At 38.7% G+C, this 14,813-nt stretch overlaps 1 protein-coding gene across 1 annotated transcript in view; it reads right to left on the bottom strand.

Annotated features, from left to right (window-relative positions):
• Positions 1-14,813, bottom strand: part of Irsp53 (Insulin receptor substrate 53 kDa) — a 295,332-nt gene that overhangs the window by 13,031 nt on the left and 267,488 nt on the right. Inside the window, exons 6-9 of the mRNA XM_078178240.1 lie at positions 6,255-6,326; positions 5,965-6,168; positions 4,998-5,189; positions 3,727-3,961 (exon numbers count right to left, since the gene is read on the bottom strand). Coding sequence (XP_078034366.1) covers positions 3,727-3,961; positions 4,998-5,189; positions 5,965-6,168; positions 6,255-6,326 — 703 coding nt within the window. The remainder of the gene's footprint in view (positions 1-3,726; positions 3,962-4,997; positions 5,190-5,964; positions 6,169-6,254; positions 6,327-14,813) is intronic.

Here is a 14,813-nt window from a genome sequence, read left to right as displayed (position 1 = left end):
AAATTGATACTTTCCGTGATTGGAAAATGTTATAGAGGCTGGCCAATCTTTTTACCACTTTAACAATTTAAACAAACGAAATAAGTCTAAAATAAAATAAACGTGACAGATTCTTTATTAATTACTAATTTCTGTATTAATGAGCCTTTCAATAAGAATTATAGAACTTTAAATTATCAGAGACGAGACGTTTATTATTTCTTATATTTTGTTTCATATGTTCATGATCTATATTATAAAATATATATTAATATTTATTGCACTATATTACTGACATAAAAGTAATAAATAGAAAACAAAATTTGTGCATTAACAATGAAAGTGTCCAGCTTAGACAGTTCGATCAAATAGAATTCTTCTAAAAATTATAAATAATTAGTAACGATCACCCAGACCACAAAAGACAGTTAATGGTTAAAACAAACATCATTCATATTATAAGTGGGACACGGTCTGATTTTTGCACCCAGAGTCATCGAAAATTAGCTCTTTCGTATTCACTCGGACAAACGAGATGGTCATTTAACTGGCATTGTATTTCATGTTTAATGTCGTCGAATGTACTTGCAAATAAAACAATGAGCACCAAATTATCCATTATATCCTCCACTTTACCCCAATTTAAATTTCTATAACTCGGCGATACCTTTTTACATCAGAAATTTGTTCAAATGAAATATTCAATGTTACACAAAAGAGTTTCACGTCTACAAGAAATTCCGACCAATATTTATACGAAAAGGCGAACTTTTTGTACTAGAAAGCGCGCTTTCCAGTAAAGAGACTCCGCTCGTCGCGAAGATCCTCGAGCCGTTAATTCGAAGTGTCGCGCGTGCCGGGATCAATAGGGATCCTCGATTAATGCGATCCGTTGCTACGCGGATAATGGAAAAATTGCAAAATTCTCGACTGCGCGGAGGGGGGGATGGGGTTCGGTCGACAAGTGGAATTCGATATTCGACGCAGCGAACTCTCTCTCCCGGCGCTCTCCAACTGTTTTGCGAGCACTTCTGCAGCCGGTCGTGTTGCAAACGTTTGTTACGTGTTCAACCCCAATGTCGACTCGCTCGAAGCGTACTCGACCGTTCGGTTTGGCTACAATAAAAACGACCCCGGTGGTGCCGTGTGTCCCCCACGGTTTCTCTGACGAGAGCGCGCGCGCGCGCGCCCGCCTCGTTCCGTATGCGACTCCAAGTTTTTGGTTTTTCGCCGCCTAAGCGACAAACGACGACGCGGATTGCGCGTCGACGGTGAAAAAAAGACGCGATTTCTTTTCGCGACGAACGCGCCGGAAATTTCAGACCTTCTAGTACTGAATTCCGGTTTTTTATATGTATACACCGGTTCACTGTTTCCGAGAGAAATTTAACCCCTTGCCGTACCATTTTTTTCATAAAAAAGCATCGTAAGCATTTTTTCGATTGAAATAGTTTCTTAGGAGAAAAAGAAGATTTATATTTATTGTATGTCTACGTTTATTAGAATGATTGAATGTTAACCCTTTACCGTACTTTGACGAGTCCGACTCGCGATGGAAATTACTAGCAATAAATTATTAAGTATGGATATTATTCTATTCTTTAAAATTGGAATAAAATTCTAACGCCTTATTATTAATATTTAAGCATCCCAGTAAATCCAGTCACGGAGTAAACATTAATTTTCTGTCGCTTCTAACAGATGATATCAATTGAAAAATTTCTAATCATGGTAAGTATGAAGAAAATGGTACGGCAAGGGGTTAATTGTCAGAAGACATTCTTAACACTGAATAACAGTCAGACTTAGCAGAATATTACTAGAAATCTCCATCATTAGTCCGACTCGTTAAAGTACTGCAAAGGGTTAATGCAATGCTCGTTGTTGTCTCGCGCGGAATTTCGAACAAAATACGAAAGCAGCGCGATGATTCGAGCGATCGTCGTCGACTGATTCGCGCGATCTATTAATTTGTAATCAAGAATACTATATAGCCTGCCAAGTGGAGTATGAAATTACTGCACTGTTGTGCACGTTTATTATACGATCGTCTACAAATCGTTATTTAATCCCTGGAACGATATTGTCGTAAATCTGTTTTACCATTCGTACATCCATAATTCCATTTTAATGATTGTAACTTCTGTATAAAAGTGCAACAAAAGCTCGATAAATCAACGGCGAACTAAAATTTGCGAGGAACAAATAGTAATATACCGGCGATTGGCACTGTAAAAATTTATCATAAATGTCCATGTACAGTCAGTCCCATAAGTATTCGTACCCTCACTGCTTATAAGAGATATCTGTCGAAATCAAGGGATGCATGTAAGTTTTTGCAATAAATGTTTTATTATGAATGAACACATGTATAAAGTTCATTTATACCGATTATAAGAAAATTTATTAACTAATAACAAAAGTACGAATACTTGTGGGACTGAATGTATAATGTTACGCAGTCGATATTTCAGCGCGAACCGATACGAATATTCGGTGTAAATTCGCAGAGCGTTCAGCACCGAAAGCTCGTCGTTTATTCCCATTTAGAAAGGCGTGCGCCGGGCGAAAAAAATAGTTTGGGCACAAGCGCGACGGCATACCGTGTAACGCGGGGAAAGCATTAATGAGTGTATTGTACTCCGTAAAATTAGGGACCGAGCACCGTGAAAAATAAGGGGGATGATCCCGTGTATCGCCGGTGGTTCCGTTTTTATTTTTCTCTCCCGCGTGTTTAGCTTTTATTGTATCAGATTGCATTTTCGGCGCGGAACTCAGTTTCCGCATTCATAACTCCGATGCTGAAACCTGACGCGCGAGGTGTGTCCATTCGGACACAAAAATTTAATTGCGCCATCGGATTTTCGTGCGCCGCCGCGTGTTACAAATACCGGCGGAATGGTTAGGGCCGCGAAATCAACGGCGCGGCCAGTAAAATTTTACTGTAATTCTAATAAAGTTTAATTACTGGCGCGAGCGCGAAAAACGGCGTCCTTTTTAATGTAACCGCGTCATTGTAATATAAATATAAACTAAATAAAAAATCGTGCTTCACTGCGCAGCTACGTGTACGTTTACGTTGTTCTAAACTTTAACAAAACGACAATTAAACGCATAATGCTCTTTTGTTGCATGTTTCGCCAGGGGAAAAATAGAATAAAATGTGTGCAGATTTCTCTCATTTTTTCGCTTTACGGCGATACTTTTGTGTAACGCGGCGCGTGTGCAATGTTGAACGTGGTTATGTAACAGTTGTCGCATAATGGTATAATAAAACTTCTGCTTTATAATTCTTGCATATAAGATATGTTAAAGTACGCTGAATTAAATTAATATATAATTAAATCTACTCGTTTGACTTGAAATAAAATTGTTTCAGTTATGCTCTCTAAAATTCTATAATTTTCAGAAACTAAAACAATTGCAATATGTTGAATTAAATTAATTTATAATCAAATCTAATTGTTTGACATAAAATAGAAAAATTCTAATTCTATAATTCTTACAAAATAAGAACATTGCTCGTTCAATATATCTTATTAAATTAATTTATAAACAAATCTACTTGACACCTTAAAATGAAACTTGTTTAATAATCCTGTCTAAAATTCTGGGAGCCGGACAAAGCAGAGTTCGCCGTGTCAAAATTTTGGTGGATCGAGAACAATATGAGAGACGCGGAACATCGTGTCCGACTGACGTCCCGAGGCCCTTGATGAAAAATTTTATGATGGATGCCGGACTTACCCGGGTCCAAAGATAACGTAGAAGCGTGGAGGTTGGCTTCCGACCTTGCTCTAGAGAGAGCTGTAGGTAGGTGCGATGATGGGCCTTGATAAGTGGTGCTCGACACGTTTCCGGAAGGCGGTCCAGGTCGAAGTTCCAAGCAAGAGCTGTCCATGCTTCTGGTCTTCCTCAATTGCGAGCTCATCGTCAGCTCCGAGCCGCCATTTTCTTCGTCCTCCGGCCAAAATGAAACTTGCTAAACAACAATAAGGAAGGATACGGTCAATACGATCATAGTATTCCAGAACGCCGCGTGAACGTTGAACACGCTATTGTAGACGAAATAATCTGATTCGCTTTATTATCATCGAAATTACAGAGACAAGATTATTAACAAATAATTCGTTTCTCTAATTGCAGTAACTTTGGAAGAAAAAATCAGAAAACAGTCTTCTTACTATAGTTAGTAATTCCAGTGTCATTCAAGTATAATTATAATATATATTATAATTGCTACTGTCACCAGAGTAGACAATTTTATTATTCCAATTGTAAAACATCAAAATGTATTTTCCCAATATTTAAAGTATTTAATGAGTCCTTATATGTATCATCAATGAGTTAAATCAATTATACTCAATTTTAATAAATTCAAGCCCTAAGGTAATGTTTCGAAAAAATGTTAACTATAAATTCAATTGTCTATAGAATGACTGATATATTCTGCAAGACTCATTATAATTTAATTTGCATTACCTAATTAAAAAATTAGAAGTATCTGATACAGATTGAGATTTTTTTAAAAATCTGAAGAATGAAACTAGAAAAATTGGTGCACGAGAAATTACTACTTTTAATTAAGTATATTAACTATTATTTCGAGGAACAGTTAATAAATTAGAATAACAATTAGAGGAGACTAAATTAGAGGAAGAATTAATAAATTAGAATTACCTGAGATAGATTGAGAATTTATAAAACCTAAAGACTGGAACTAGAAAAATTAATCACGGAGAAATGATTACTTTTAATCGAAAATATTAACTTTTATTCCGCGAAACATATATAATAATAATAATAACACCGACGTCCAATTTCAGTGGATCACTATGCGTCACGAGTCTCGCAGAGCTTATCGCAGCGAACGCTGTTTCTTTGAGAAACTCCTCGGTCTCGACGCTCCTCTTGCTCAGAGTCGTCCTCGCATAAGCACTATTTACTACTTCGCAAAGCTACATATAAATTCGGAAGAAAACACGGGATAACAATGAGATACACCCGGCATCACTCACCCTAAGTCTGGAGGCGAACATATCTTCCACGGATTGGGGCAAGTATTCCCTGGTAGCAGCCACCTCGCGCCACTTATCAACCGAGGGATGAAGAGCAGCTAACGCGACCTCATGAAAACTCGCATAATGTTTCGCCAAGGAGCATTGTCGCTCGAGAACAAAGCCGTACCTCCTTCGTTCCTGCGTCATCGCCTGGAAGAAAAAAGGGTTAAGGGCCTCGGATCCAAGTCATGCATTGTCGTTAGCCTGCTTTTTTCGGGCGGATTCATTATTCAATCGCCATCGAGGAACGACGTTACCTTCTTCCCGCAAAAATTAATGAACGACGCGGACCTTCGTTAAAAACATTTTCCACTAAAAATAGGAGCTGAGTATTTTTATTCAGGATATTTTTAGTGAAAAAAATTGACTTATTTAGTGAATGTAATGTTTATTAGACTTGAAAATAAATAAAGCCACAGCTGTGTTTTATGTGTAACTAGGTTCACTACATCATGTCTTAACCTTCGTAACATTAATAAACAAAATAATATGTTATAGTCTTTTTAACTTATTAACCAGTTAAGTATTTTTATAAAGGTTACATTTTGTGATGGCAAACTGGTTGAGCTAAGCAAGTAAATAAATATTGAAAATAAAATTAAAAGATCGTAGTTAGAATTTAATTAAACATCGTAACAATATCGTCTTCTCGAAGAGTTTTCAACAGCTAATTTATTGAACCCTTATCTATATTATTTACGGAACAAAAATTCACCGTGCGAAGGAACTTCGACTGACTGAAAAATCGATAACGTGCAATACTAAAAAACAAGTTCTAGAAATGAAAATTTCGAACAATCGTTACTCGATAATCGTTCTTTCATTATCCGATCAATATTTCAAGAATCAAATTGCCGCGTCTAGCAAAATAATGAACGCGCGGAACGACGGGTGCTAGGCCAGAGATTTAGGCGGCCGTACTCACGTTCTTCAAGCTCTGCTCACAAAAGGCGTCTAGCTTGGACTTCTCTTCCTCGAGGATCTGCATGTTCTTCAGCTCTTTGTCCATGGCGAGTCCACTCTTGCTGGCGCCCCTCGACTTTTTCCTCTGCTTCTTCATCGTCGCTGCCGCCTTGCTGTACGTTTCGGACCTGGTCTTGTGCTGCTGGAGAAACTTCTTCTGTTCGCTCTGCGAGAACGTATTACTTCATTATTCATCCGTCGGCCCTGTTGGGCGGCTGATAGGCCTCGCGCGCCCGTGGATTCGGATCTTACCTGGACCACCTTCGTGTCTTTCTCCAGGTTCGTCTCGAGGGGGACCAGCAGATCCACGTAGAACGCCTTCAACTGAAAGCAAGCAAGAACGGCGAAGGTTGCAGCGATGGGCTCAAGACACTGGAAGATTTTAATGCCGCGGAAGCGCGGGAAAAAGTGAATTCGAAACGAGCTTAGGTAATGAGGGACTTTCAACGTCTGCCCGGGTCTCTGTGCCCGGGCCCCGGAAGACCGCCCCAGCCACTTTTCGTTCGCGATGTTGCCGGCCGTGTTTACGAGCTGTTGTCCGACCTCTTTAGAAAAGAGATGCCTACGCTGGGAGGAACGTTGTGATTAGTCGAACCGGGAGGGTCGTGAAACGTCGTCCACGAGGAGACGCGTCTTTCGACAGGTGTTTCGGCCGGCTAAATTAGTGGAGAGACCACTTATCGCGTTAAATACGGTGCTGTTTTTTATTTGGTAATTTATGGCCGCACGCAACAGCTGCGTAGGCTATTCCTGATTATATATGGCAGTAGGTGAAGTTCTAATATTTATTAATAGTCAAATATGGCTGACACTAATTTCTGACCAATTTTGAAAATTTATTATCACTCCAATATATTTGAATACAATGAATTTGACTAGAACGTTTCGAAAGAGTTCTAATGTCATTTCATATGATAAATTTTAACTTTCTAGTTTCGCTTTAATTAAGTAAATTGATTTAATTATTTGGGGATTTTAGTGGTTGAGTCTGGGCACTGAATGAGTGAAATATCGATAACAGATGAATAGAATTTTATTATAGGTCACAAATTTAGAAATATATAAAAAGAAAAACAAGAAGAAGATGAAATGAAACTACTTCCAATTGAAAGATATTTGAAACCAATTTCTTCTTCCCTGAATTTCACAAAATATAGCAAGAGAATGCTGTGTTGCACTCGGAAGCGCAACATTGACACCCGCGATAATCCACGAAACTGTTCGAGACGCGAGAGGCTTTAATTCCGCTCGCGGAATAAAATATTTGGTTAGTATCGCGTGCCGGAAATTGTCGAATCAATTTCGATCACAGTCGAAGCCGCCGCTGAACGTGGAAAGGAAAAGGAACGATTGTTCCTACGGACAATCGGAAAATGTGCGGCTGACATATCGCGGAGAGCGCGCGCGACGCGTCGCAACGCGGGAAATCTGTCGGGACGCATGTCGAAATAAAAATCAGAAAATCCATCCCGGGTTGGAGCGCGCTGTTCGTCGTCGAAACGAAATCGGCGGGGCCGGCGGCGGCGGCGGCGTCGGTGTTAGTCGCGGACGAGCCGACGCGACCGGGACACGGCTTGATCGGAACATTTTTTTTTTCCATTCCCTCCGCGGCTTAATGGACATTGATTAGAGGCAGCATTTCGATCAGAAATACGTTTCCACGAGTGGGCAACCTTCTCCCCCCTCTCCCGGCAGTCGATCGCTGCCCGTGAAAAGCGGCCGCTGAAAGGGAAGAGAAATACGGAGTTGAAGTGGCGCTGTTGATGCGCTGAAAAGAGCCCGGCTGCATTCTCGATGCATTTTGCTCGGCCGACCGTGCCTCTTATCCACCCTGTTCCCTGATCAAACTCGTGTTTCTTCTTCTAATGAACGCGCCGATGGCCGGATTCGGCTCGACGGCGACCCGCGGACTGGTTATCTCTTGATCAAGGTTGCAGTTACCGTGGTCTTCGTTGAAATACATTAAAATCGTACGAATGAATTTTTATGACGCATTGTGTTCAGTCATTTAATTAAAATTCATCGGAATTCAGCATTTAATCTTCTCGCGATGCGTTATTTAAATTTCCCGTCTGCGTTGGAATAATCAATTTAAAGACAGAAATATTTAAATATTTATAATATATTAATATAGAATATAAAAAATAGAGAGAAATAATTAAGAATAATTTATATATATATATATATTTAGATATACATATATTTTTAATAATAAAGAAATGATTTAGAAATATTTATTATGCAAATATCTTTTTATGATGACAAAAGAAATATATTTTATTCAAGTTCTAGTACAAAATAATTCAAATAAAGTATATGTAAATTTGAATTTATCTAGATGCTTTGAACATTTTATTCTATTTGTTTATTATTATTTATTTAATCCGAGAAACCTTAACAATCTGCATGGTCAGTGCTGATAATACTTTTTACATATTTTCGTCTTATGTCTTCTTATTTTATTATCATATTTTATTATCAGCTACCTTCACGTAACCGAGCAAATACCAATATTCCGTCGAATAGGGGAACGATTTTCTTCGCTCTCTTATTTACAATGTAAATGGGAAATTCATATTTGCCACGAATCGATCGCCTTTCCTTCCGCCTCAATTCCCAAATTGCCAGCGCTGACCTTTACGACTTTATTACAGGTGCTCGCGGGGGGTGGCGCAGCAGCGATGCTGATGGATTGGAACGGTCGTAGAAATCTTCGAAAGTCAGGTCCACTATTTAACCGGCTTGCATTCCGGATCTTCCCCCGTTTTTTTTTCTCGTGCAATGTTTGCACAGTTAATGGAATTGGCCAGGGAAAACGCGCGCGGCCCGAAAGAAATTGGAGGAATTCTTGAAGATTTAATGTTCTTTGCCCCGGCGAACGATACGAAACGAAGAATTCGATATGAATAGTGATTCCCGAGGTTCGAGCGGGGTCCCGTCTGTTTATATTTTATTGATTACGGACATTCTAAAAATAACCGCGGCATATTCGCGAAATCCTCTCGTACGTATTGCGTTTGTTACGTTCCAAATGATAGCCTTCAAAGAATTCCAATAAACCGGACGTGGAAAAAGTGCAGAACGTAACAATGTATTTCACTCTCTGCGGTCTGAATTTTTCATGTTCGCGCAAATAAATTGTATATGGCTGCTCTCGGTTTGCGTTGCTTTAAATATCTTTGTTGTCGTCTTGTAGAATAGAGAATTTTTTAGTACTTAATTAAATACAATTATTGTTAAGGAACGTTTAATATATAAAATAATACTTTTGAGTTGGTACCATCGTTTAATCCCTGAATTCATGTATAATGAGTTTGACAACATTTTTCTGCTATGTAAAAGAATTTAAAAAATATAAATTTCATGAAGAGAGAATTTAATAAAAATAAATGAAATAATTGGCCAATGTAAATTAATAGGAAATTCATAATTTAAGTAAATCTAAATTTAGTGTAATGTACGAATTACGGTTTAAAAATTGCGATGCACCTTCTTGAAAATTAAGGGATGCATTTAAATGTATTTCATTACATTATGTACCTGATGCGATGTATCACATTAAAAACTATAGTAAAATGCTGGATTTTCTTTGTGATAACCAATGTACAGAGTACATATATATCATATTTATTTTCTTTAACCTGTACTAAAATTTCATCAATGTTTAGTTATTAATGAAAATGCAACTATAAAGTGTGCAAGTCAAAATGTGAGAGTCTGAATTTAATTTTCATACTTTTAAATAATATAAAATTATTATAAATAGCGATACAGATTGTCGATTATTACCATTACCATTATTTATTAATCAAACGAGCTAAATATCCTCTAGAATTAAAAATTAATCTAGAATAGAATATATCTAGAATATAAAATTATTATAAATAGCGATACAAATTGTCGCTGTTACAATGATTATTACCATTACCATTATTTATTAATCAAACAAGCTAAATATCCTCTAGAATTAATATATCCTCAAAAATATAAATATAAAATATACAATATTAAAATCACGTGCAAGAGCTTTGAATTAAAATTCTCTATTCTGTATTTCATATAATATACTAAACACGCCGTACTTCTAATCACTGCAGCCGCGTAACAAACGGCAAGGGTTAAACGTAGCGAGAATTAAACAGCGTCGTAAAAAGGAAAAGGCGCTGATCGAGTGTGGGAACCGTGGCGGTACGCGAAACACTGGTACAGAAACGGCGTTGCTTTAGCACGTCGTAGCCCGTCGGGAAACAAATCACCGAATTTTTCCCCCCACGAGTTCCGTGACTCCCGAATCCGACGCGCAACGTTTCTTGAAGCGGCGGCGAGGGGCCGCGCACACACGCGCGGCCGATTTTATTTAGGGGTTTGACAGTTTTACGTTCGGCTTTTCTCGTGGCTGTATAAAAGTACACCGCGCGTTATTTATTTGTCGGGGCTTTTCTTTCGCTCTACGTTCCACCCGTCACGGCGCGCGCGCCGCGCTCGCGAACGAAAAAAAATGCGCGCGCGCGCGATATTTCTCTCGTCGGTTTACGAGCCGATCGAAAACGAATTTTCCGCGTTCGTTCTGCTCGCGCTCGCTCGCGACAAAACGCTGTAAATGACGTTTCCGTAAACGTGTTTTGATTCGCAAACTCACCGGATTTAATTAAGCAGTTCGGTAACGGGGTCCCCGCAAGACAGAGAAGGGGTTTGGAAGGGGAGGGGAAGGGAAAAAAAAGGTAACGTCGAAAGAGCCCCCCCCCGCTCGGTGCAATTTTAATGCCGCGTGGCCCGCGAAACTTTTACAAGCGAGTTTACGATCTGTTTCCGGGTTTACCGTCGAGTTGCTTATTTCATTGTTCGCCCTCCCCTCCCCTCCCCCCTCTTTTCGCAGTCCCGGGGCCGGGCGAAAGAGGAATCCGGCGCGTTACTCCTTTGTTCTTTCCGATCCCGGACCCTTCCCCCCCTCCAGCCGGTGCTCACCGATTTCCGTCGGAGAGCAGAAACCCGGGGAATTCTTTTCGAAGTTTCGACAGTTCGCGCTCGGCGGCTGCAGAACGGGCGCGCGCGCGCGCGCCCGGTAACGAAAGACAATAACGATAGAGAACCATCGCCCCGTCGAATGCAAAGCTTTTCCCGTTTCGCTGGCTTTCGATTGTCCCCCCCTCCCTCTCCCTCCCACCGTCAAAGATACTTTGTAATTAATTATTCTTTGTTTCTCGATCGCGGCGGATTAACTCGAGCCGGAAACCATTTGAAAACGTTTTGCTTTTATATCGACGAAGGAGGCTCGCGGTGTTTAATGAGAACGCGCTCTGTGCGGCTGTAATTCGTTTATCGGTATTTCGATGATTTATCGAGAGCTATGGAGCTTGTCTATGGGGGACGACAGCATTTTCTATTGTTGTGTGGTGGGTTCGAATTTTATTCGAGCGAGGCAGATTTTATATGAATTCGTAATTCGTGTAATTTATTCGTATAATTGAATTTTGTATTATGCGAATTTTAAACAATTCTGTCACTTATTTATTATATGTGTCATGATAGTCAACGTTTTAATATTCTAATCCATGCATTATGATGCGCTGTTTTAATAGTCTAATTATAATACACTGTTTCAATACTGTAATTATTAGACACTGAATTAATACTGTAATTATGATGCACTGTTTTAATACTGTAATTATGACACACTTTTTCATAATGCAATTCTGATATACTTAATAATTTAAATGGCATAGATTTTATTGATAATCAACAATTATCTCATTATCAATCTGTACAATAATCAGAGACATATAAAAATTCGCCTTGAATCGATTTTTACAATTCGAGTCTCCGCGAACCCACGCCTTTGTGACAATGGTCGTCGAATCGTTGAAACAATACGCCAAATCCTCCCCCATTAATGAATCGATTACAAGACAAAACAATCTCAGAACAACGTAATACAATCAAAGAATGTAGATGCACCGATACCAACCATGCCTAACAATGCACAGCATCCGTTCCTCTAAACGTTTCGCCCTTGCGTTTCGGATGCCAAGATTCCTCTCAGTCTTGCATCTCCACCCCATCGCTGGCTTCTACTCGCGCGAAACGCGAGCTGAGGGATAGACGCAGGAATGCGAGCTTTTCAAGACGGATGTGAAAATCCGGCATAAAAAGCGAGCAAAGTCACGGACCTTCGGAACCGGCGGAACGCTCGGGCAAACATCCCCGCGTTGCTCTCTCACTTTCTCTCTCGGTCGGTCGGTGTCCCTTTCACCCCCACTCGTTCCACGCGGTTCACTTTCTCCCTCTCTCTCTCTCTTTCTTTCCATCACCCTCTCTCTCTCTCTCTCTCTCTTTGGCTCTCTATCTGTGCAAATTTGAACGGCTGAAAACTCGCGTCAGCGCCCCCTGTAGCAGGCCACCCCCTATCCGCCAGCGCTCGACGTCTGCCGGCCAGAACCGGATGGTTCGCTTTCATGGTCCGAAGCACGGCCACTTCCGGAGCAACGTCCGTCAATGGAACGTCTAACGTTCCACCTATGTACGTGTTTCTATAGTTGTTAGGCGGAACCAGAGATATCTTTACCAGACAGCGTTTTACCACTGTTTTCGTTCAACCGATTGGCAGGCGGAATTGATTTCACCTTCGTATAGTGAGAACTGTTTTAACCCTTTGCGGTAGGTTTTTAGATAGGTGTAGGGGTGGTTAGAATTAATTTTTGTTTATTAAATAGTAATATGTAACATGAAAGAGGAGGAAGAATTGATACTAATATTATTATTATATATTAGTAAATGTAATATATATATTATTATTATATATTGATAAATATAATATATATTATTATTATTATTATTATATATATTAATAAATATAATATATACAATATTCATGTATACATAATTTATTATTCTATGTAGATTACTTATTATTATATTAATATATATAGAATTTAAATTTGTTAATTCTATTTCAAAATTCAAATATACATAACACAATTATGTGTTTTAATTCTATATAAGAATAAGAAGAAATGTGAAAAATAAATAAATAGCTTTGGTGGCTAAGGGTAGACGCACGACCGCAAAGGGTTAACGTCACTCCGCCTAAACGATGGTGATTTACTGTTCAATTGACTGCGCGTCAATGACGATGATTTGATGTGAAATTGATTTTCTATCCATAGTGATGGCTTGATGTCAAATTGATGCCCTATTAATAATGATACTACTAGCGAGAACATTATTGATAGGAAGTTAATTTGCCCTCAAGTCACTACAATTGTAACGATACGAATTTAGCTTGATGTATTGTATACCTCTCTGCTTTTGGTTGTATTTTTACAACCCTTAGAGATACTAAAATAGGAAAATACAAGAAAATACGAAAATATTCCTTCCCCTATTTTGATATAATTTTTAAACTGTTTTTAAGCATGGGTTTAGAACTAGTATTATTTTAGGGTCGATGTTTTACTAGCAAGACTGAAACTGATACGCAGTGCCAAGATTGTTATGATACCGAAGTCAGTGTAATTAACAGCATGTTTGTTGTAGTATACATGTTCTGTGTTTGCGAGGTGAAGAAACTACGATATTACAATCCACAATAATTGGCTATATAATTAAAATAATAATTATAAAAAATATAATAATTGATTATATTATTGTGCTTTTTTAGTATAATACTTAGTATGATATTTTTATATTCGATTATAATATTTTGTCGGTATTTGTGTAATTAAAATTGGCCAAGCACTATCTTACTGTGTATCTTAATGTCAAGGTTATCAAAATAAAAGCCAAAGAAATTCTGACATTTCTTTTAATTTCGAAATTCATAAATTTTGTCATCATATCAATTTTGGCACAATTTTGTCGATATTGAAATAATGCCTGTTTTAAGTTCCCTATTTAATTCTCACCATTAACACTTTACCTTTAAGTAGCCTACAAATCAGTTTTTTAACATAGCAACAAATAATTTATTTATATATCTCACCTCTACAATCTCCCACATTATCATATAACTTGTTAAATATTAAATAAATCTCGTGATAAATAAAATAAAAATGAAGTAAATATTCTTTAGAAATATTTAATATATATTCTTTAACAATGAAATAAATTATTCTTTAATAAATTTACATATCCTATAACATCGTAAATATTACGTCGGCAAAGTGTTAACTAAAAAGAATCGCCAAGCACAGTTTCATCCAGCCGCGAACGAGCGATGCGTTCGAGCTTTCATTTTTCTCGTTCGAGCCTTCATTTTTCTCGTTCGAAAGAAAGTTTCGAGGCTTGTTTATCGGTGCAGGCTCCGCGGATGTAGCCGGTTCTGCGCCGAACTGCGGGGAAAGGCAGTAGGCCAGGAAGGTGAAACAATGAAGTTTCGAGGGTTATTGTTAGCAGATCCGGGCAGAGTTGGCTTGTCGGCCGGATTTCCTTATTAGAACATTTTTGTTCGGGCTGCTCCTAATTTGCTGTTACTACGCCGCTGTAGATGTTTGCGCGGAGTTTTTCGTTATTACGGGCCCCGCGGTCTAGTTCCGACTTACTTTTTACTGGAACTCCTTGGTTCTCCCTTTTTTTTCCAGATGAAATGTGGGAGAGCTCGGTAGATCCGTTCGTAACCCAAGGGAGGATCCAAGTATCTTCTACGTGTTTAGTTTACGAACACGTCGTTAAACTGCGGATTTTTCGGTGAAACGAGATCTTTTTCTAACTAAAGAAACTCGATGGAAAATGATGCCTTTCTTTAACAATGTTAATTGGATGAAGAATAATACATTGACACTTTAACCTTTTGCACTCGAGCGACTGTGAGGCAAA

The sequence above is a fragment of the Augochlora pura genome, chromosome 4 (genome assembly GCF_028453695.1).
Source record: "Augochlora pura isolate Apur16 chromosome 4, APUR_v2.2.1, whole genome shotgun sequence".
Taxonomy (NCBI): domain Eukaryota; kingdom Metazoa; phylum Arthropoda; class Insecta; order Hymenoptera; family Halictidae; genus Augochlora; species Augochlora pura.
Note: the sequence above shows the minus strand (reverse complement) of the source record. Positions and strands in the feature narration are given on the sequence as shown.